At 51.0% G+C, this 19,367-nt stretch overlaps 8 protein-coding genes across 8 annotated transcripts; 3 read left to right on the forward strand and 5 right to left on the reverse strand.

The window, feature by feature from the left end:
* Positions 1-434: 434 nt before the first annotated feature.
* On the forward strand, positions 435-2,249 carry HO133_005962 (uncharacterized protein; the record flags this gene model as incomplete). Its single annotated transcript, XM_037296865.1, has 1 exon — positions 435-2,249. The coding sequence occupies one exon, from the start codon at positions 435-437 to the stop codon at positions 2,247-2,249; it is 1,815 nt and encodes a 604-aa protein (XP_037148046.1).
* Positions 2,250-2,497: 248 nt separating this feature from the next.
* On the reverse strand, positions 2,498-3,957 carry HO133_005963 (uncharacterized protein; the record flags this gene model as incomplete). Its single annotated transcript, XM_037296866.1, has 5 exons — positions 2,498-2,688; positions 2,747-3,408; positions 3,473-3,761; positions 3,814-3,832; positions 3,883-3,957. The coding sequence occupies 5 exons, from the start codon at positions 3,955-3,957 to the stop codon at positions 2,498-2,500; spliced, it is 1,236 nt and encodes a 411-aa protein (XP_037148047.1).
* A 607-nt stretch (positions 3,958-4,564) lies between these two features.
* Positions 4,565-5,738, reverse strand: HO133_005964 (uncharacterized protein; the record flags this gene model as incomplete). The annotated part of the gene is made up of 3 exons (XM_037296867.1): positions 4,565-4,924; positions 4,990-5,383; positions 5,437-5,738. 3 exons carry the CDS (start codon positions 5,736-5,738, stop codon positions 4,565-4,567), a joined length of 1,056 nt encoding a protein of 351 aa, XP_037148048.1.
* Positions 5,739-6,233: 495 nt separating this feature from the next.
* HO133_005965 (uncharacterized protein) lies at positions 6,234-7,499 on the reverse strand (the record flags this gene model as incomplete). Its single annotated transcript, XM_037296868.1, has 4 exons — positions 6,234-6,372; positions 6,430-6,722; positions 6,772-7,201; positions 7,252-7,499. The coding sequence occupies 4 exons, from the start codon at positions 7,497-7,499 to the stop codon at positions 6,234-6,236; spliced, it is 1,110 nt and encodes a 369-aa protein (XP_037148049.1).
* Positions 7,500-8,101: 602 nt separating this feature from the next.
* Positions 8,102-8,668, forward strand: HO133_005966 (uncharacterized protein; the record flags this gene model as incomplete). Its single annotated transcript, XM_037296869.1, has 3 exons — positions 8,102-8,131; positions 8,180-8,258; positions 8,319-8,668. The coding sequence occupies 3 exons, from the start codon at positions 8,102-8,104 to the stop codon at positions 8,666-8,668; spliced, it is 459 nt and encodes a 152-aa protein (XP_037148050.1).
* Positions 8,669-9,072: 404 nt separating this feature from the next.
* Positions 9,073-13,405, reverse strand: HO133_005967 (uncharacterized protein; the record flags this gene model as incomplete). The annotated part of the gene is made up of 3 exons (XM_037296870.1): positions 9,073-9,123; positions 9,173-12,475; positions 12,524-13,405. The coding sequence occupies 3 exons, from the start codon at positions 13,403-13,405 to the stop codon at positions 9,073-9,075; spliced, it is 4,236 nt and encodes a 1,411-aa protein (XP_037148051.1).
* Positions 13,406-13,581: 176 nt separating this feature from the next.
* On the forward strand, positions 13,582-14,620 carry HO133_005968 (uncharacterized protein; the record flags this gene model as incomplete). Its single annotated transcript, XM_037296871.1, has 3 exons — positions 13,582-13,735; positions 13,804-14,036; positions 14,090-14,620. The coding sequence occupies 3 exons, from the start codon at positions 13,582-13,584 to the stop codon at positions 14,618-14,620; spliced, it is 918 nt and encodes a 305-aa protein (XP_037148052.1).
* Positions 14,621-14,750: 130 nt separating this feature from the next.
* On the reverse strand, positions 14,751-16,115 carry HO133_005969 (uncharacterized protein; the record flags this gene model as incomplete). Its single annotated transcript, XM_037296872.1, has 1 exon — positions 14,751-16,115. One exon carries the CDS (start codon positions 16,113-16,115, stop codon positions 14,751-14,753), a length of 1,365 nt encoding a protein of 454 aa, XP_037148053.1.
* Positions 16,116-19,367: the final 3,252 nt, after the last annotated feature.

Below are 19,367 nucleotides of genomic sequence, written 5' to 3' on the forward strand. Positions count from 1 at the left end.
ATAAAATAGCTATTTCTCTAAGTAGTAGTTCGTAAACTTTTCTTATATCTTTTAACGGGTGTGTTAATGAAAGTCATGTACATATGCTAAATCATTCGGCTGACTAATCCATTTGGAACCAGTGGGACAGCTTTTCTCGCGAATACGATGCAGCCCTACGAGGCGTTCTTTGAATCACCGTCACAACTTTTGCAGACATCTCAACAGTATATCAAACATTTCACCGCTCTGTGTTCTCTAGACCAAGTAAACTTGTGTGCCAAGGACGGTTCAATATTATTGCACTCCTTCCAGCTCATCTGAACGAGCGGTCCGTCGATATGGATATACCATGGCTATCTTTTCCACCTGCAAGCCTGCGGAAGAGCATCATGCCAGAAGAGTGGCAGATATGTCTGGATTCGTGGCTTCTTTTGGCTCAGAATCATCTTCTTATGTCCGCCAAAGTGTTCAGCCTCAAAGTCACAAAGAATTCTTCTCTCGTCCAATTTCTCATTTCCTATGCCAAAAACTCCTCCGAAGCAACAAATGCGAAGGAGAATGACTTAAGAAGAAAATCCTTCCTGCTCATTCACCGAGTGCTGAGTGAAATGAAGCCTACCTCTCAATTCTTGTTGGAGTGGGCATTTCTCGCAGATCTGAGCCGCGTCTACGCGAAGAGCACGGTCTTGCCCAAGTTGCTTGTCGACGTATGGAGGCAAGAAGCCTTGGACGAGCGGCCTTCCATGCGGACCCATAAAGCCAATTTGATCCTAGAACTGGAACAGATCCTTACGAGCGGCGACTCGGAGGAGCTTCTAGCCTTAGTGGTCGCTTTATTGAGAACGTGCTACCACTACGGTCAATTCTTGATGCTCGGGGCTGATCTCATCGATGCCCTTTCGACCGCGTACCAGACCTCAAAAGCCAAGATTGCAAAACACAAGATCGTAGTCGTAACATACTTCTGTCTTTTGAGCCTCATGGAGCCCGGCCAACCTCGAACATCTACCCTACTGGATCACATGTACGGTCTGAAGGCCACATCAAGCGACGACTCCCTGCTCAAAGCAGTGGTTGGATCTACGCCCCTCCTGCAGAAAATCCGGACTCGGATCGCAGGCCCAGAGGCTACGAGGGCGAAATCCCTCATCGAATCACTGAAAGCTTTCGAGAAGTCGCCTGACGGCCGGCCCAAGAAGCCCGTCAGGAGGAAGAACGACAAAGGCAAACGGAAAGATCGCGACCGGTACGGCCACGACTCAACGGGCGGGATCCATGTCCACAAATTGAGCCTCGTGGCTCAAGTCCAGGATCTCTTCCCCGATCTGGGTTCGGCATTCGTCGTCAAGCTCCTCGACGAATACGACGACGACACTGAACAAGCCACCGCTCACCTCCTCGACGACACTCTACCGCAGCATCTGAACGCACGAGACCGAACCGAAACCCTCCCCGAGGGGACTCCTCCCCGACCCCACGACCTCGCACCGGGCCTCGAACCCCACCCGACCCCGCCGCCCCCCCCGATCCGACGCAACATCCACGACGACGACTCCTTCGACCGCCTCGCCATCGACGCCTCCCGACTCGCCCTGGGGCGCCGAAACGCCGACCTGACGGCCGACCGCCTCCTCTCCGCCCCGCGCCCCTCGGGCCAAAAAGCCGCCATCCTCGCCGCGCTCGCCGCCTTCGACTCCGACGACGACGAGCGCGACGACACGTACGACGTCGGCGACGTCGGCGGCACCGTCGACGCCACCACCGCCGACGACGACGACGACGCCGGCGGGCGTCGGGAGGAGGCGCACGAGGAGGCGCTGTTCCACGCCTACCGGACGGGGCCCGAGGCCTTCCGTCGCGGCGCCGACGCGCGGAGGGGGGAGCACCGGGCCGCGCTGAAGAGCGAGACGGGCATGACGGACGAAGCGATCGAGGGGTGGGGGATCATGGCCGGCAGGGATCCGAGGAGGCTCCAGAGGTTGGAGCGGAAGTACGAGATGGGCGGAGGTGGGGCCGGGCGAACGCAGTTGGGACGATCGTCTTGGACGGCTGACGGGACGGGGGATGGCGACGGGGGCGGCGGTGCCCGAGGTGGGAGGGGGGGGAGGGGAAGGGGCCGTGGGGGTGCGAGCGTGGCGGGACCGTCGGATGATCAAGATACGCAGGCGGCGAGACAGAGGAAGGATGCGAACAAAGGGTCGCGAGCTAATCACAACCGGCGGGATCAGCGCGCGAGGAAGATGGCAAGGGGTGGATTGATGGGATAGCAATTGTCGTCGGGGACGGAACAAGGGCTGCTTGCCCAAGATGTTTCTCAAAGCGAAGCGTTGGAAAAGCCAAATGGTTGTGTGTTTTGAGGTAAAGCACCCATAAACCTCGCGCCTACAGAATCGCTCCAAGCCCATCCCCGCATTCGTAAACAAGGCCCAATCCCAATCCCAATCAATCTACCATACATCGGCACCCGTTCCTCTTTCCTTACTGCACCGCTCTACAACGATCGCCCAACCCATCTTCACTTGTTCGCAACGGCACAAGCCCCCATCTCCATCTTCTCCACAGGGCCCGTAGGCGAGATGTCGAAATCGAAGATATCCATCGGCACCCCTAGCGTCATGCACGCGTTCGGGATATCCACCAAGCCGGCCACGTGTCCCTGAATCGGCGCGCAGCTCAACATGAGGTAGACCTGGTAGTCGGAGTAGCCTACCAAAAGTCAGTCGGACCGAACACATCACGCCATACGCCGCGTGCGTGGACTCACCGTATCGTCTCAGGTACTCGATGCACCTCAGGGTCGCCTGCCGGTACGCGACGGTGGCGTCCATGTAGTGCTGCACTCCCTTATCGTCGACGCTGAATCCCTCAAAGGTTAGATACTTGCTCGGTCCGTAATGGGGCTCCACGGGTCCCGGCAGGAAAAGAGGGCTCTTCATGTCCAGATCCTTCATGCCGCTCTTCATCACGGACAGTTTCAGCGTGATGACCCCTGCCATCTCAATCGCGCCGCAGAAAGAAATTTCGCCGTCGCCTTGGCTGAAGTGTAGATCGCCAACACTGAATTTGGCCCCGGGGACGTGGATCGGGAGGAAGACTTTGCTGCCGCGGCCCAGGTTCTTGATATCGCAGTTGCCACCATGCTCGGGGCGGCCGGGTATAGTCCTCGCGCCCTCTTTGCCTACTTTTTCTTTAACCTCGCCGGATGCGGAGCCCGCGTGGACGTTCTGGGGTTGAGGGGGTTGCGCGACGATGCGTTTGAGCTCGGTAGTGCTGATAAGGTGGGCTTCGCGGCGGTTCCACTCCGCGAGGATCTCGGCGGAGGGAGCACAGCCGAGGATGCCCGGGTGGATCTGACCAGGGAATCGGAGATGCGGGATATGGCGAGAGGAGCAGAAGATGCCTTCGAAGTCCCAGATGGCTTTGGCGCTGATAAACAACAAGATGTCAGTAGCTAGTTGCGAAGGAATAGATCTTGATCAGGGAGACCTGCGCGTTAGGGTAAAGCTCGTCAAGGAAGCCTCCCCCGTTGTCCTTGTCAAATACGCCCGTAAAACCCCAAGGCTGTTCTTGAAATGGCTGCACATCTTGGATCTCCACCACGAGGACATCTCCAGGTTCGGCACCTTCCACCTCGAACGGGCCAGACAAGTAGTGGATCTTGGTGAGGTCGATGTTCTTCACATCGTCCGCGCTGTCATTGTTGCCAATCTGTCCTCCTGTCCAATCGACACACTCCACCTTGAAGACCTCCCCATCTTTAACTTTGGCCGTGAAGGGAACTGTAGAAGAGGTCAAAGGCATTCAGGATGGATTGTGGAAGGGAGGTCGTGCCGTCTGGATGCCATCTATTCTGAGGAAGGTCAGCGCAGGCGTGATAGATGATGGAACAGCTCGACGTACATGAAGTACGGGCTGCTGATCCGCTGGCTTCTTCAAATCGACCTTGACGGCGGTCCGTATCTCCGTGAGACCCATGTCGCTAGAAAGACAACTTCGATGTGAGGAAAGTCCGTTCGAGGTTTTAAAATGAGACTGAGACTGAGGCTGAGACTTGTCAATGTGACTGTCAACTGGAAGTCGGACTATTAGGAAAGGGAGGAGAGAGAAAGCAAGTACCGTGTGTCAAGCTGCTGCGAGTATGGGCCGTGGGGCCATGATGGCGGGGCAATGGAAGTCAATTGACTAGAGCTTGACCCCGCGAATTAAGCATATCTGGGCCAAGCTCCAGGCTTTCGATCTGCAAGATACATGTAATGAAGACGTGCATTTTCCGATTGCTGATAAGAAACATATGCCGCTTATCGGTAGAAGCTCGACTAATGCAATTTAAGGCGTACGTGGACGCCTCCGAGCTTCCTAAAGAGATCGCGATGCAATTGACTAACGAAAAGACAACACAATAAATGCAAATTGTGAATTATCGGTAAAGGGGCAAATGAGGCATGAAAATGTGCTGAAAGTACGCATGGGGGGGCACTTTGCGTTGGTGAAAATTCAAATGCAGTCGCGGATCTCACTTGAATCCGGAATGAGCTGTCTGAATCGTTGTACTAGGTTCCCTAACTGTACTTCCCCCCAAATTCTAGGAAAATTTCTTGCCAGGAGAATCAAAGGCCTCGATCGGTTCCTTCCCTACCGTATCAGCGTTGTTCGCATCCAGATTGTGCAACGGAAGCTCCAGAAATTTCTGCTTATTCTTCCACTTGACCTGGCTTTCAGCGAATTTGTCGCTATACGCCGGAGATGGTGGAGGGTCCGTGATCTTCGTGATCAGATATGCTGTCGATGCTTCTGCAATGCCGTAGATCAAGACACCTAGGAGCGGTATCTTGAGGAAGATGTAGAAGCCAACACCGAATCCGAATAGCACGCCCTCGCGGTCGTGGAACCAATGCTTCTTTTGCTCCTTCGTGAACCGAATTCGGGAAAAGTAGGGTTCGAGCTGTAAAAAAGTCAACCAACTAGCCTGCAGCGGAATGTAAAGGCTGTTGGTATTTGAGGACGCACCAATTCTCTCATCAAACTTCTTGACGAGAAGTAGCTCTGCAAGAACACGATGAGATATCTTCTAGGCAGGAAGATGCCGCTGCCGAATATGATAGTAGCTGGAATGGGCCCCACGGCATTGTTGAAGGTATAGAAGCTGGCCGCTGGAAGAACAAATCGTCCAACGATGGGCAGATATGACAGCGCATAAATAGCTAGTGATATGCCAGCTCTTCGGCCGAACCGAATGAGAAAAGCCAAAGCCGCGTCCATTGGAGCTCTGTGCTTGCTCGTATCGCCATGTGCTGAATACATCCGCAGTTCTGCAAAGTATGTCGCGCGGAGCGTCTTCGGATCCTCTGACTTGTGCTTTGCGTAGTATGTCTGGTCGACCCATTGCAACGAGTCCATGAACCTGCGCTGATCAGTGCTGGGCCAGCGGGAGCAGCTAGAATGTAGGGTCCTCACATGCGGTCCAAAGTCGGTGTGATATACCGCATCAAGCTCATGAGGAAGAACGGGACCTGCAGGACGGAATTCGCCAGGAAATCCATCCCACCCACCAGTTTGTCATCCCATGTCACGCTATCGAAGTTGATGAAGAAGCCGAGGGCCCATAGTGATACCTTGACCGTGATTATCTGCAGGAGCAGTCGCCAATTAGCACCACTTTCAATTCTGGGAGCGTAGACAACCCACAGGAACTGCAACAAGAATTCTGATGGCGATACCCGCACAGACAGCAATTGCTGCCTGTCTGTAGTGCTCATATTTGAAGAGGCCAGGGTTTTGTAGAGCGCGGTATGCTGGTATCTTTTTCAGCTTTCAGCGCTGCTTTGGGGTTGTTGGGTTGCGAACCCCCAACTACAGTCAACTGAGCACCGCGTAGGATAGCATTGGGGTCGAAGTTTGACATTGAGAGTTGGAATAGTTGTCGTGAGAGCCAATGCAGATTGAATGAATGAAGTTGGTTGTTCCGCTTGCTCGCGTGGACTGACCGTTACAAGTAGCTAGTGCGGAAATTTTACAGTCACTAAGAGCATATTGTTGCCAAACTACATTGATTGCTAATGGGCATGCAAGCTTTGATAATGTTCTCGTACCATCCCTCCTTTGAACTATACCATGTAATCCATTCCACTCAAAGATGCCAAAATGTTCAGTCCCTGCTGCTAGCGAACTCCTTCAGAAGCATGCCGATATTCTATTCAATTTCTAGAATTAGGTATCTTGACCTGAATGAAGTACAAAATGAAGTACAAATCTCAACCTGAAAGGATCTTCGCAATCTGAGAGCCCATGAAATTATGCATTGGATAGGTTGGGTGGAGACTATTCAGCCAAAAGTACTGATCGACAGGTATACCGCATGATGGATCCAAGGACGTCAAGGATGACGTGCCACTGGAGAGCTAGTCAGCTTAAAAGTAGGTTCCTCAGGTCTGCCAGAAGGGGGCTTACTTCTCGTAAGCCGCGCAGTAATTCGTTGTATTCAAGTATCCGGCCGTCTCTCCAAATTGCGACGGGTCGTCCAAAACTCTAGTGAAGAGGAAATTCGTGTCGAATGTGAACAACGTCGTGTCCGCATGGCGTAGAGCTAGGTTGTAAACAAGGGCACCAAGTCGAAAATTGAACGCTCCGATGAAGCTGGCCTCGGCAGATTGATCAATAGAGCCCATCTCGAGCGTTCCCGGTGAACGATCGACGGGAGGGACGTTCATGAAAAGGAAATTGCGCGCTCCGGCAGCATACAGCTGATGTTAATGTTAGTTTACTATCTTGATAGAAAGAACGGAGACCAACCTCGTCGACGAGGCTCTCATATGCCTTGACGAGCTCGTAGTTCACAGAGTCGTTGTGTGACGCAAAGGGAGCGAAAGAGTTCGTCACGTCGTTGACACCGAAGAATATGGTGAACAAGCTATTAGAAGCGGTCCATGGGACTTTGCTGTTGTTGACGTATGTGTGCAGAAATCCGTTTTCAACCTGGTCTTGAAAGCTATGCACTGAAGTTCCAAAGCCTGACATGACGATCGAGTCGTCGATCGTGGCTCCACCGTAGCCTAGATTGTAAGCCTGGATGTAGCTCTCATTATAAGTGGTTGTCAAGAAGTCAATGTAGTTGGGACCATCGGCGGAGGTAGAGCCAGGATATGAAGGATTGCCCAATGGGTTGCTGAGACTGGGTTGTTTCCCTGCGATGTTGAAACTTGTGCTCGTGTAGGAGTCACCGCTGTTATGGCGTTAGGTTAAATTGATCAGGCTTCTTGGGGTGGGAGGTACAATGCAAATAGAAAGCTGATGTTCTTCCAGCCGGTCCAGTAATCCGTATATTGTCGACGGACAAGTGGGGCGTAGTCGAAGCACCAGTGAGCTCGTAACACCGGCGTTGCATGCAGCCAGTAGTCTGCGTTGTTGCTGAAATTCCCAGCTACAGGATGACAATAGGGTTGTGGCGTGACCGTTGATTGCCCAGTCACTTGCGAAGCCATAGCAAGGAAGGCTAGAGCGAGCGACATAAGGAGACTCATGGCGAAAGGCAGATGCTGAACGAAAAGGGAGGCAAGAGACTGTGCTACCACGTGTAGACTTGATTTCGTGCAAAGAGAGTGTGGTGTTTGGCAGAAGGAAGTGGAGAATAGCACGCACATGTTTCTCCTTCTTTTACATAGTAGATCCTTCCCATCAAGCGGATACACTGACAAAAGTCCTTAAAAGTAGAAACAACGACTCCGGACAACATCTTGGAACAAGAGGCAATCACGCTTGAACAGGATCGTATAAGAACAAGGAAGCTTAAGGGAAACTTAGTGTCAGAGCCTGGTAAGCCCGTCTTCTAAAATGATAGATATCCATCAGAGCATGGCGTGGCTCGATTTATGCAATGAATCGATGTCGGTCTTCTTGAGCAGCAGGCACATATGACGCCGTGTTTTCCCATTTCTGCGGCTAGTACACATGCACCAGAGGCGAAAGCAAGCAGTCTGCCGGTCAAGTTTCGAGTGGAAGATTCTGAATCTTACCGCTAGTGTAAGATATCAGGTATAAGGTCGGGTATTATTAGGGTGTGCACATATGCCCGTCGCACTTTACCCCACAATCGGCAAATCACGAGATACTGCTTTGCGCAAACATGGCTTCTGGACATCTCAGCATCGACGAGGTACCTGCAACTCCACCTAATTGTGTCAATGCATTGCTAATAGTCCAGTTCCTAACCCGCCTTAACTCCCTCTTCGAATCCCCCCGTGTCGCCGCCCACGGCTCCGTCTTCCTCACCCAAAAACGCCGTATGATTTCAATTTCGCTCTCGATCTCCTTTTCTGAAATCCGCTGATGTGATGTCCCAGTGTCACCTCCGGATCTCCCATCTGGCGCAACAGACATCCCCCTCCCACCCTCGTCGCCCTTCCCGGACCTGCACCCCCCGCATCCTCTTCCAGTCCTGATACGAGCAACGAACGGCAAGTCGAAGGAGAAGAAGAAGGACAAAATCAAAATCAGTACCGTGGTGCAAGCAGATGAACTGGAAGGGTTCTTCGTAAAGTATGCGGAGGTCTGGAAAGCGGGGATGAGCGGACTGAAGAAGAGGGATCGGAGTGGGAGGAAGAAGGGGAAGGCCAAGAAGAAAGGTGTGGGTCCGGGCGAGGGACAGAAAGTGAAGGAGGAGACGAAGGTGAAAGAGGAAAAGAAGGGTTGAGAAGCAAGAGGGCGATCTAGACGGTCTACTACTAGCCAACAAGCGAGCATCCAGCACAGAAGCGAAGGGTGGCCCGCACGAGAACAAAAGCTCACAAGCCAGGAGTGCAGAAGTACTTTGAATACGTCCTTGAGAAGACACGGGGATGTAGGGGGTATAGTACAAACTTTGGCAGCTTGAGCTTTATGGAACGAAGATTGGCAAAGTTGATGCTCGGTAGGGAGAAGTCATTGACATTGTTTCGAGATATAGATTATGTACACAATGCATACTCTTCCACGCCAGACGCCGCTGCTTGATCCTCGCAGCAGGCCGAAGCCCCAAACCCCATTCACTTCATTACGTATCTGGGAGTAAGGCCAAACATTACCGCCAACGCCAGTTCAGACAACAAGGACATGTGCCTAAGCTCTGCCGGTAATGTAGTCTCTGTTTTCCACTGTTACGCTCTTAGTCTGTTGAATGTTAGTAGCTGTCTTATTCCATCACTAGAGATGGACTTACCATATGGTTGACTTTGTACACGCCCACCAGCCGAGAAGCCAACTCAAACATGTTATTCCTCAAAGAGATGACGATAAATTGTGCATTCTTTGTTCGCTCCCTGATGTAGCTGGCAACAATAGAGACATTCCGAAAATCCAACGCAGCATCAATCTCGTCCATCACATAGAGCGGAGTTGGCTTGTAGTGGTGCAGAGCAAACACCAGAGCCAGACTACTCAGCGTTTTTTCACCACCCGAAAGGTTCGAGATGTTCTTCCACGATTTCTTCGGCGGCATTACGCTGAAAAGAATACCTTCGGAGAAAGGGTCAAGCGAATCGACAAGCTCCAACTCAGCATTTCCGCCCATTGTAATCATCTGATACATTTCCTTCAACCGCAGAGAAATTAGACTGAAACCGGTCATGAAACCCTCGAGACGGAGCTTGCGAAGGTCATCGCAACGCTTCTTTGCAGTATCTCGTTGCGTCACGGCAGATTGCAAGTCATTGCTGCGTGAGGTGTGTTCTTCGACGCGGCGGCGGTACTCAGCCAGCACGCCAAGCTCGACGTTGACGTTTTGGGTTTTCTCCTCGAGAATTGCGATCTCACCCTTCAGGGTGTCCTTGTCCATATCCTCGAGCTCATCTTTGGTGTACTGAGGTAGTTCTTCTGCTGCTTGTTCTTCTCCGAAGTCACTGACGCTTTGGATACTCAGTTTGCTGAGCTTCTCGTTCCAGTACTTTAGTCGTTTCTGGTTCTCGGACTGGACCTTCTGATTCTCTTCGAGCTTGTTGCGCATTTCGATCTCGACAGCGCGAGTCTCGTTCAGTTCAGCAGTCTTGTCATCCAGCTCCCGCTTCAAAGCAGCCAGCTCCTCCTGCTTCGCGCTTAGCGCCTCTTGTGCTTCTTCCGCCTTGCGCTTGGAGGCGGAAGCGTCATTGTCCTGTGTCTTGACCTCATTGACTAGGTCTTCGAGCTCTTCGGCGGCGGCAGCGAGCTCATTCTCAGCATCCTCGTATGACTTTTGGTGCTTAATCTTTTGCTTCTCAGCTTTTGACTTGGCGACTTCCGCATTGGACATCTCTTCCGCGAGAATCTCGATCTGCTCTTTCAGGCCATCGACCTTGGCTTTCTGCCCTCTGAGCCTCACACCACCAACCTCCATGATCTTGTCTTGAAGTTCCTGGATCTCTTGTTCGAGACCAGCCGTTTCTGCACGTAGCTTCTCGACATCCTGTTCAAGCTTCGAGATCTGCTTCTCCAAAATATTGATACGAGCATCGTCGGAACTACTCGTTGGCTGTGCTGCCGTTAGTTCACTTACTCGGCGCTGAGCGTCTGCAAGGTTTCGTTTTAGGCTCTCGGATTCCAAGCCAGTCTTCTGGATTGCCGTCTCCAATTGAGGGATCTGATCATTGAGCTGTTTCAGAGAAGTCTCGAGCTCTCTTTGCTTATCTTGGTGCTTCTGGATATCTTGCTCTAGCTGGTCACGGTCAACTTCCAGCTTCGAAACTTGCTCTTTTGAGGTTTCCGCAACAAGCTTGGATGACATGCCACCTCTGGCAACACGAGTCCCACCACCACTCATCGTTCCGGAGACGTCGATCAGTTGCCCATCTAAGGTAACCACCCTCCATCTTCGCGCGCCATAGGCAATACGGTTTGCTTGCTCGAGGTCTTTCGCCACCAGAGTATTTTGTAGAACGCTGAAGAAAGCAGGACGGAATATTTCGTTCTTTGTCTTCACAAGATCGAACAGTCTTGGTACACCTTCGGGCGTGTCGATTGCGGACAAATCTCTTTTTGCCAGACGATCCAGCAAGATGATATTAGCTCTTCCCAGATTATTTTTGCGCAGGTAATCAATGCACTGCTGGCCCACCTCAACCGAGTCCACGACGAGATTCTCCAGCGATGGACAGGCTGTTGATATGGCTACGTCGTATTTCTGGTCGATCGTGCCTAGGTTCCCGAGTCGTCCATGGAAACCTTCTATTCGTCCTGACTCCTTCAGTCGCATCAAGCCACTGAGTACGTTGCCTTGGCTTTGGGTGCTTGACAAACTGGCTCTGGCTTCGTCCGCTTTTTGTCGGGCCCCGGACAGCTGTGATCTCATCTCAGGTTCCCTTTGCATTAGTTTGGTAAGCTCGCCTTGGATTTTGCCAGCCTCCTTCTCCATCTGCACTTTCTGAGCCTTTAATTCCTTGATCTCGCCTTCCTTCGTCTTGCGGCTTTCATCGAGGGAATTGATCTTTCCTTGAGCCTCTTCAAGCGCGACGGCCCCTGCCGAGGCTCTTTCACGCAAGATCTCGAGCTCGCTCTGGGTGACGGCAATGGCTGATTGCTTTTCATTGATCTTCCCGTTCCACGGTTCCAATGACTTTTGCTTGGCGGCTATTCGGTCTGAGAAAGCCTGAGTCTTTCCTTTCAGAGCGTCTCGAATTGCGGCTAGCTCCTCCTCTTCTTCACGCATACTCCTTTCTAACGCAGCAATTTCTTTCGTATTGCGCTCGATATCGTCTGAGTGCTTCTGTGCTAGGCTATTCGCTTCAGAACCTGAAAGTCGGTTTGACTGCAGCGCTTTTTCGAGCTTGGTTTGTTTATTTGTTAAAAACTTCTTCTTCTCCTCATACTTCACGTGCTCCTTGTCATATTTGGCCATCTCCTTGATGATGGCTTGGGTCGCTTTCTGCAAAGCCTCGTACTCCTTGGCGCCATGCTTGTAAGCTTTCCCGATGCTCTTGATGCCATCCTCGTTGCCCTGATGTTTTTCGAGCTCTGCGTTGAGTTGGCCCTGCATTTGCCCAATGGCTTCGTCTGTTACCTTGAGATTGTCTCCACATTCGTCAATGTAGACTTGATACAAGGCAGATTGTTTTGAGGCAAGCTCGTTTTCATCTCGAATATAAGCCAAAGCCTTGTTCTTTTTGTCTTCGAGACTGTTCTTCTCCTTTTCAACGTGCTGGACACGAGCATTCTTCTCCGTACAGACTTCGTTGAGCGTTTCTACCTCCGTCGCAGACTCTTCGATGGGAGACTTGTATTTTGAGGTGCCAATGATATCTTCCAGGTATTCAAGCAAGCCGTCGTCATGTTCGTTGGCAGCTTTGGGCTTCATCTGCGCAATAGATTCGACTTCTCCCTGCAGGATGAGAAACCTTTTGTGGTCAAGGTCAACGCCTCGCTCCTTCAGAAGTGTTGTTACTGTCGTGAAATTGGACTCCTGCATATTGATGTAGTACTTGCTGGAGTTATTCTTGAAGGCCCTTCGAGAGATAATCAGGGTGGAATCTGCAAGGACTTCATGCTTTCCATCTGGCTACGAAACGTTAGTCATTGTCCGATCAGAAATTGAATCAGAACGTACAAGATCCATGACTTCCTGGAAATGCACTTCGACTTCACAGTGATCTAGATCGGGAAATGCTGCCGAGTTGTGGATCAGGGCAGATATCTTGCCTTGTCTCATCTTGCTTGCTCGAAAGCCGAAGACAAACAGCAAGGAGTCAATCACGTTCGACTTTCCAGATCCGTTCGGCCCTACAACAGAAGAAAATGAAGCATGGAAAGGTCCAACTTCCTGTCTACCAGCATAACTCTTGAAGTTCTTGAGAACCAAATACTGGATGACTGTTCGCGGTTTGGGGCCAGCATTCTCTGGTTGTTGAGGCACCGCCAAAGCTCTTGATCTTACGACGATATCCATTGGCTTCTCCAATATCGTATCCAATGCCTTAACGCCCAGAATCTCTTTCCGATTATTTGCTGTTGGTGCTTGCTCGTTGAGGGTATCGGTAATGTCGGCCAACGGAGTGCCATGTAATTGAGATGGTTCTGGTGATGTGGAAGGCTTTGGGGTGGGCATTGGTGGAACTGCGTCTACAGCGACTGATGAGCGGACTCTTTTAGTGGGCGCAGTGCTTTTGCGCTTTCTTGGGGATGCTTTCTTCGTAGGAGATACTGGCTCTGGCTTAATTGATTCCTCTGGGTCGAAAATCTCTGAAGGCTCAACGCTTTCACCGGTTCGTGTTCTCCGAGTACGAGCTGCAGTGCGCGGAATTGAAGGCACTTCTGTAGTCTTGCGTCTTGTCTGACGCTTGGGACTGCGCAGTGGTGCTGGCGTAAAATCCTCCCCATCGTCCTCCTCTCCGCTCATGCCCCCCATATTCTCATCGTCCGACTCTTCAACAACCACTTTGCTGCGCGAGGCCGCCCGCCGCGATGGCCTTGTTGGGGATATGGTAGGCATTGATGTTTTCTGCTTTCAGCTTTGTAGATGAGATGTCACAATCTTCAGAGTCGCGATTTGTTTGTTTACCCGTCAGCCTTATCGGTTATAACCTTCGGAGATAACACTGACGTTGCTTCACCTTCACCAGCTCGAAGTCGATAAAAATTGCTCTTGTAAACACACTTCTAAAAGTCATGGACGACTCCGATGACTTCGAGGTCGTGTTTGGGAACAATTCTAACATCGCATATGAGAAGCCAGTGGCCGATGACATCAAACAGAGACGTCGCTCTTTGGAGAATGAGCTGTTCATCGACCGGCTCTTGAAGGCCTTGGGAGTTCAGAAGGGTACGTCCTACATCAGGATCAGGTCATGTTCAAGGCTGTCGGCCTTGCTTATGGTTTTACGCGTTTAGTTTCAAGATCCTATCCAGCAGAATCCCACGAGAACCTCAGACTTCTTCATGAACAGATCATCAGCAGCTCTTCTCCTGACCATCACAAGCACTCCGCGTTGTACTATCTGCTTAAGGACCTTCACAAATACAGCCATCAGTCTCCCAGGGACTTTGCCAACTCATCGTATCTGCCGGGAAAATACAGAACGTTCATCGATGGTATATGGTATCTGGACCGATTGGAATTTGAGGTAGTCACTCATGACTCTCTTGATGGTGACACCGCTGACTAGATTCCACCCAGAAAGCTTTAGACTATCTCACAGAGCCTGCGCTGGTCCCTACATTTCCTGAAGAAATACTATACACTCTTTGTCGGCATGCTCCCGATGCTACTCTTCCCATTGCCTACTACCAAACCGTCTCGCCTGCTATCACATCAGGGAAAGTTCTCGAGACCTACTGCCTGACCCTTTGTCGCGTCAGCCTCACTGAAGCATTCTACTTCTCCCGGACGCAAGGCGATCTGAACCACCGCGTTCTCTTCGAGAAGCTGATAAACTTCGTCCATGCAAGTTCGCACGGAGCAATCAGAGCAACAAGAGGCGTCGAATTGATCGACCTACCTTTGAGCGAGGGAGAAGAGTCTTGGTTCACGGATTTCCTGGAGGATGGGAAGGGGAGGAACTTGGCTGGTGCGAATGATACCTTGATCATGCGAGCAATCGCAACCGGACGTTCAGAGTCCGTATCACGAGATCGGAGGAAGTGGAATGGCCACAAGATTGACGGAGTAGACTGGAACACCCTAAGAGGCGGTATACGAAGTTCCTGATTCATCCTGCATATGTAATGGATCGCAAGATCGGTCCGGCTAGGACGCGCTGGAAGGAGGCGGAGTGTGGGGTCGGTCATGATGGCGTATCAAAAGAAGTAGGACCATCTTTCATTTGAAGCAATGAGAGCTAGACTGACAATACGTTGTCCACAGTCATATCTAGACTTACCTGCTCTAAGTCCAGTAGTATTCCTTGGAAGTCATTCAACAAGCCCTGAATGCTTTGTCGAGGGATAATTTCTTCGTCCCATGTCACATCCATCCTGATGCTTCCATAGTGCAACTCACCGCTAAGAACAAATGGCAGAGTCTGGTATCCTAATCCATCTCTAAAATCCTCTGCGACATTGAAAAGCGCATCGAAACTGAGAGTCAACCCCGAGGAAGGCGGCACAAAGTTGATATAAATCCCAGACGCAAGATGTTCAGCGGCTTCTCCGCGGACGCTTCGAAAATCGTCTTCCCGCACGAGCTCGTGGTTCTCTGACTCCTCAGTATCACAGCTGACGCGGCGGACTAAGTCAACGATGGGCGCATCTCGTTTGACAGAGACTCGCAGAGGGGCCCTTGTGAGCAAAGGTCCCATCACATCCTCACTGCCGGGCAGCGTCGACGTACGACCCGCACGGATCATGAAAAAAGGAATGTCCTCGACTCCTGCGAAGCGTGCGAAAGCTATGGCCCAAGCTGTCACAGGTATCGAATACTCCGATATCTTGAGCCATTCCGGAATTTTGATACTGGCTTCGCATGTCATTTTGCTATATGCCACGCTTTTGGTATATTTGGCGCCTTCGAACAGTGTCGTATACTTTGCTCCCCTCAGGTGCGAGCGCCAGAATGTCTGCGAGCCCAATCTGTTGCTACATCGGCGGTGGTTTACAACGCTTTTGAATGGCCTTCGTTTCGGCAGAGAGACGGCTTGGCCCTCATACACGGTGGACAGTTCTTGCGCTATATGCTCGTTCATGATTTGGTCCACGATAGCATGATTCACATACCACATTAGGCGCCCCGGCGTTTGCCCGTTTGCTTTCAGCAAGGCGCTTTGGTGGGTTCTGTGTCGGAAACTCAAATCCTCGGTTTCCCACGCTGCCAAAAGCGCAGCGAGACTTTTCTCAAATCTCCATTGCATACTTTCATGCTTCAGTATGACCTGGAACGTACCAAAGGACGAGTCAATGAACCCCGTCCGTGTGATAGGATGATGCGCTAATAGTCCCTCCCATGCTCGCTGAAGTCTCCCCATATCAATGTCTAGAGGCAGATCAAATGCAAGAGGTACTTGCCAGCTACAAGGTTGGTGTCGGTGACGGTTCAGATAAAAGCCTTGCATGTCAAGGATCGGTAACATGTCTTGAACGAGCTCGATATCGACATCACACTGTTGAGCTGCAACTGCCCGAAGTTGCCTGACATCTGCGATGCCAGTCAGAGAGAAAGACGGGACCTGCGAATCCTCAATCGCCTCCTCTCCAGCATGCTTCGTCATCTCCGCAATGTTTCGAAGTTGATACAGCTGGCCACGGAGAAATGTATGCCCCTCCGGCGGGCTGCGCTCACCAAAGCCATCGCCTTCAAAGAATCACCTCCGCTATTGAAATAGTCGTGCTGGATGCCGACAGTCTCAGGAGCAGTGTGCAGTATTTCCGCCCAAAGACTGCGGAGCTCGTCCTCTCTTTCTGTCGATGGTCGGTCCTGGTGGTTACGCTCCTTGCTGGAAGTTATCTTCTGGATCTCTGATGTTACCAGCGAGTTCGCTCTTGCTTGAGGACAGTCGAGGGATCACCGTGAGGTCCGAAATAGACCAGAGGTAATTGAAACAAAGAAAAACCCGAATACATGCAACAGCAGTACCGCGCTTTCGATTTTCGGGAGCAGTGTGGCTAGATATATATTAATGAACAGCGAGAATGCAAGGATAGCATAGCCGATGAGGAACCCGCGCCATCGTTGCGGCGTATAGCTTGAGTCGTGCTGGATCAGCAGTCCCTGTATCATGGTTGATGCGAGGTAAAGCGTAGTGCAGGTAGTTGCCTGCCATCCGATTACGCTTGTCCAGCCGGTCAGATAACTAAGATACTTAGAGTAGGCGTCGGGGGCAAGAACCGAGACCCAGTTGTATCGTCCTCCAGCTAAAGGAATCGTGGCTCCCATCTCGGGCCTAACAAAGGCCTGAGAAATCACCCCTGCCCACGTGAGGAGGAATCCATAGATCAAGCCAGCTGGTCCCCCATTCTCAAGTCCGGCCTGAAATGCGTTGACAAGTCCTTCCCAGGTTATCATCAACGACGTCGTTAAACCAATGATTGAGAGTAGATTGAATTTTCTTTTCAGCTGCTGACGCTTCCCTCATTTTTCCATCATAGATTCATCTCGTGTTTGAGATAGAAGAAGCCCGTCAGAATCGCCATGCCGCAAATACTGTTGAACATAGAAGCCCCTCAGGTGGCCCTCATCTGTAGACATAGTGCCTTATTTCGAGTGAAATGACGAAGTTTGGCGCAGAACATATCCTCAACAAGAAAATTTAGGTCGCTGTGAAGACCCGGTCATAGACCACACTCCATTCAGAAACACTCCGTTCAGAATTAGGCTAACCTTGCGCCGACCAGTGATGGTGTGCATTCAGCAATAGCTATGAATGAGACTCGGCTGACCTTGCTCACGCCCCTCCATGGGAGTTGGGCATACTCCAAGGGGCACGGATGCAACGTCAGTCGATCCTACGCGACCCCAATCATACAGAAGCATAGCATAGCTGATAGGGAATAAGCTACTTCTAGGTTTCCAGAAGCTGACTAGTGCCACCTGGCTTCCCAAGCTGTGACCAATAGTCGCTGATACCCACCTGAAGACACGGTCCTCTGCATGACAGGATATCACGGTATGGATGGCTGCGGATCGCCTGACCGCCAGCGGACAATTGGCGATGACTTCTAGTCCCGTTTGCCTCGTTAGTGTCTATGTAGCGGGAACCAGACACCCTCAGGCTGGTGTTTACCAACATTCTCGCAAAGTGAGCTCGCTGCACCGGCTTGATGAGCCATTTTCAGGCTCAGTGACTTTTGCAAGCTTTTGCATGCTTGGGAGCCTTCTTGTTCCTATATGCTGGACAAGTTGAGAATGCAGTGAAGGGTCTTCCTCGAGCATTGTCTCCCAACGTGAGCAGATAGAATACTCTGAACGCACTAAAGTAGATCCCGAGTGGGTCGGCTCGTACTCTGTAATATTAAGCGCTCCCGAATGACAAGGATTAAGATACTTACTTTACTTAGATCCCTGCATCCTAAAGTAAACACGCTGCTTACGGCCGCATATCTATACGCAACAACATTTCGCAACTTCAGGCAAATTCTTGGACCATCAATCGAAATTCTTCAAATGGGGCCAGAATCCTACTGTTCAGTAATGATCCCAAATAACCTGAAGACGTAAAACAGTCTCTTCGATGCATGTGAACTTCTCTGTGTACTTCAATGCCGTTCTGGGGGAACCCGATCCGACTACGTGCCTGAACAGTGCTTCAAAGCATTTTACCAGCAACTGACTACCGGTTTGTTGAAGGGTTTGAGGGATTTTCAATGCATCTCAAATACTTTGCTAGACGTCCATCCTTCTATATGAGAAGATTGAGAACAGTTGCCTCTAAAGCCACGGACCTGTTCGGTTGGCTCATGATAGAGGTAGCGAACGGAGAGGGCAGGTCGTTCGCGCATGATGTGTATAAGAGACCACAGATTTGTATCTAAGCTAATGGCCCCGAGCCCTACTTTACCTTACATCCAGTCATTAGTGCCCTCGTTATCCCGCTCTGCATCAGGGGCCTTCCTTGTTGGAAGGCACGAGCCGAGCCAGTATCCGTACCTAATGCTACTTGCCTCCTCAATCCTTGGATGTCAATGTCCGTACGAATACGATGATCCTATGACAGCTCTACAGATTCTGACATCGCCGTGCCTGTCATGCTCCCGTGCTACTTCCTCGAGACACCCTTGGAGATACTGCTCCGTGCTGCACAAATCAGCCTTGATAGCATGCACGGTTTACGTTGCTGCTATTGAAGCTTCAAAATCCCTCAGATGACTCGAAATTCCTAATCCATTGGAGGCTCTACGAGGATGGTCTATCAAAGGCCACTGGTCACAGCGGACAACAGGGGACCGCTAATTGAGTTCTCAGCCTATCTTCTTCTGACAACGTCAATCCTCACAACTCTTATCAAGGCTCTCACTAAATTCATTATTGTCAGAGCTTTGCAGGGCGACGATTGGTCCGCATTGTTTGCCTTGGTGAGAAGGCAAATATCTCAACTTCCCAGGCCGAGCATATAACTGTCCTGATGATATCTGCAAGGTTTTTGCTGTAGGGCAATGTGTCGCGGTAATTCAGCAAGTCGAGGGTGGTCTAGGTCAGCATATCGACTCTCTGACAGCCGAGCAAAACAAGAAGTTTCAAAGGGTATATAGTATATCAATACTAAACTCTTGAGAGGTTCTAGCAAGAGGTTGATACTGATCAGCAACAATAATGAGATAACCAAGCTATGCTGTCGAGATTCTGTATGTCCTATCCATCGCGCTTGCCAAGATGATTACACTGCGATTTCTGGCGACATTGGCCCACGATAAGTACAAGAGGCTGTGGATTAAAGCGACAGTGGCAAGTAATGGCGCTTGGGCCCTAATTGCTTTCTGGGGAGTGGTGTTTCAGTGCAGAGTGCCTCGCGCTTGGGAAATCACCT

The sequence above is a fragment of the Letharia lupina genome, assembly GCF_014066315.1.
Source record: "Letharia lupina isolate WasteWater1 chromosome Unknown contig_22, whole genome shotgun sequence".
Lineage (NCBI taxonomy): Eukaryota > Fungi > Ascomycota > Lecanoromycetes > Lecanorales > Parmeliaceae > Letharia > Letharia lupina.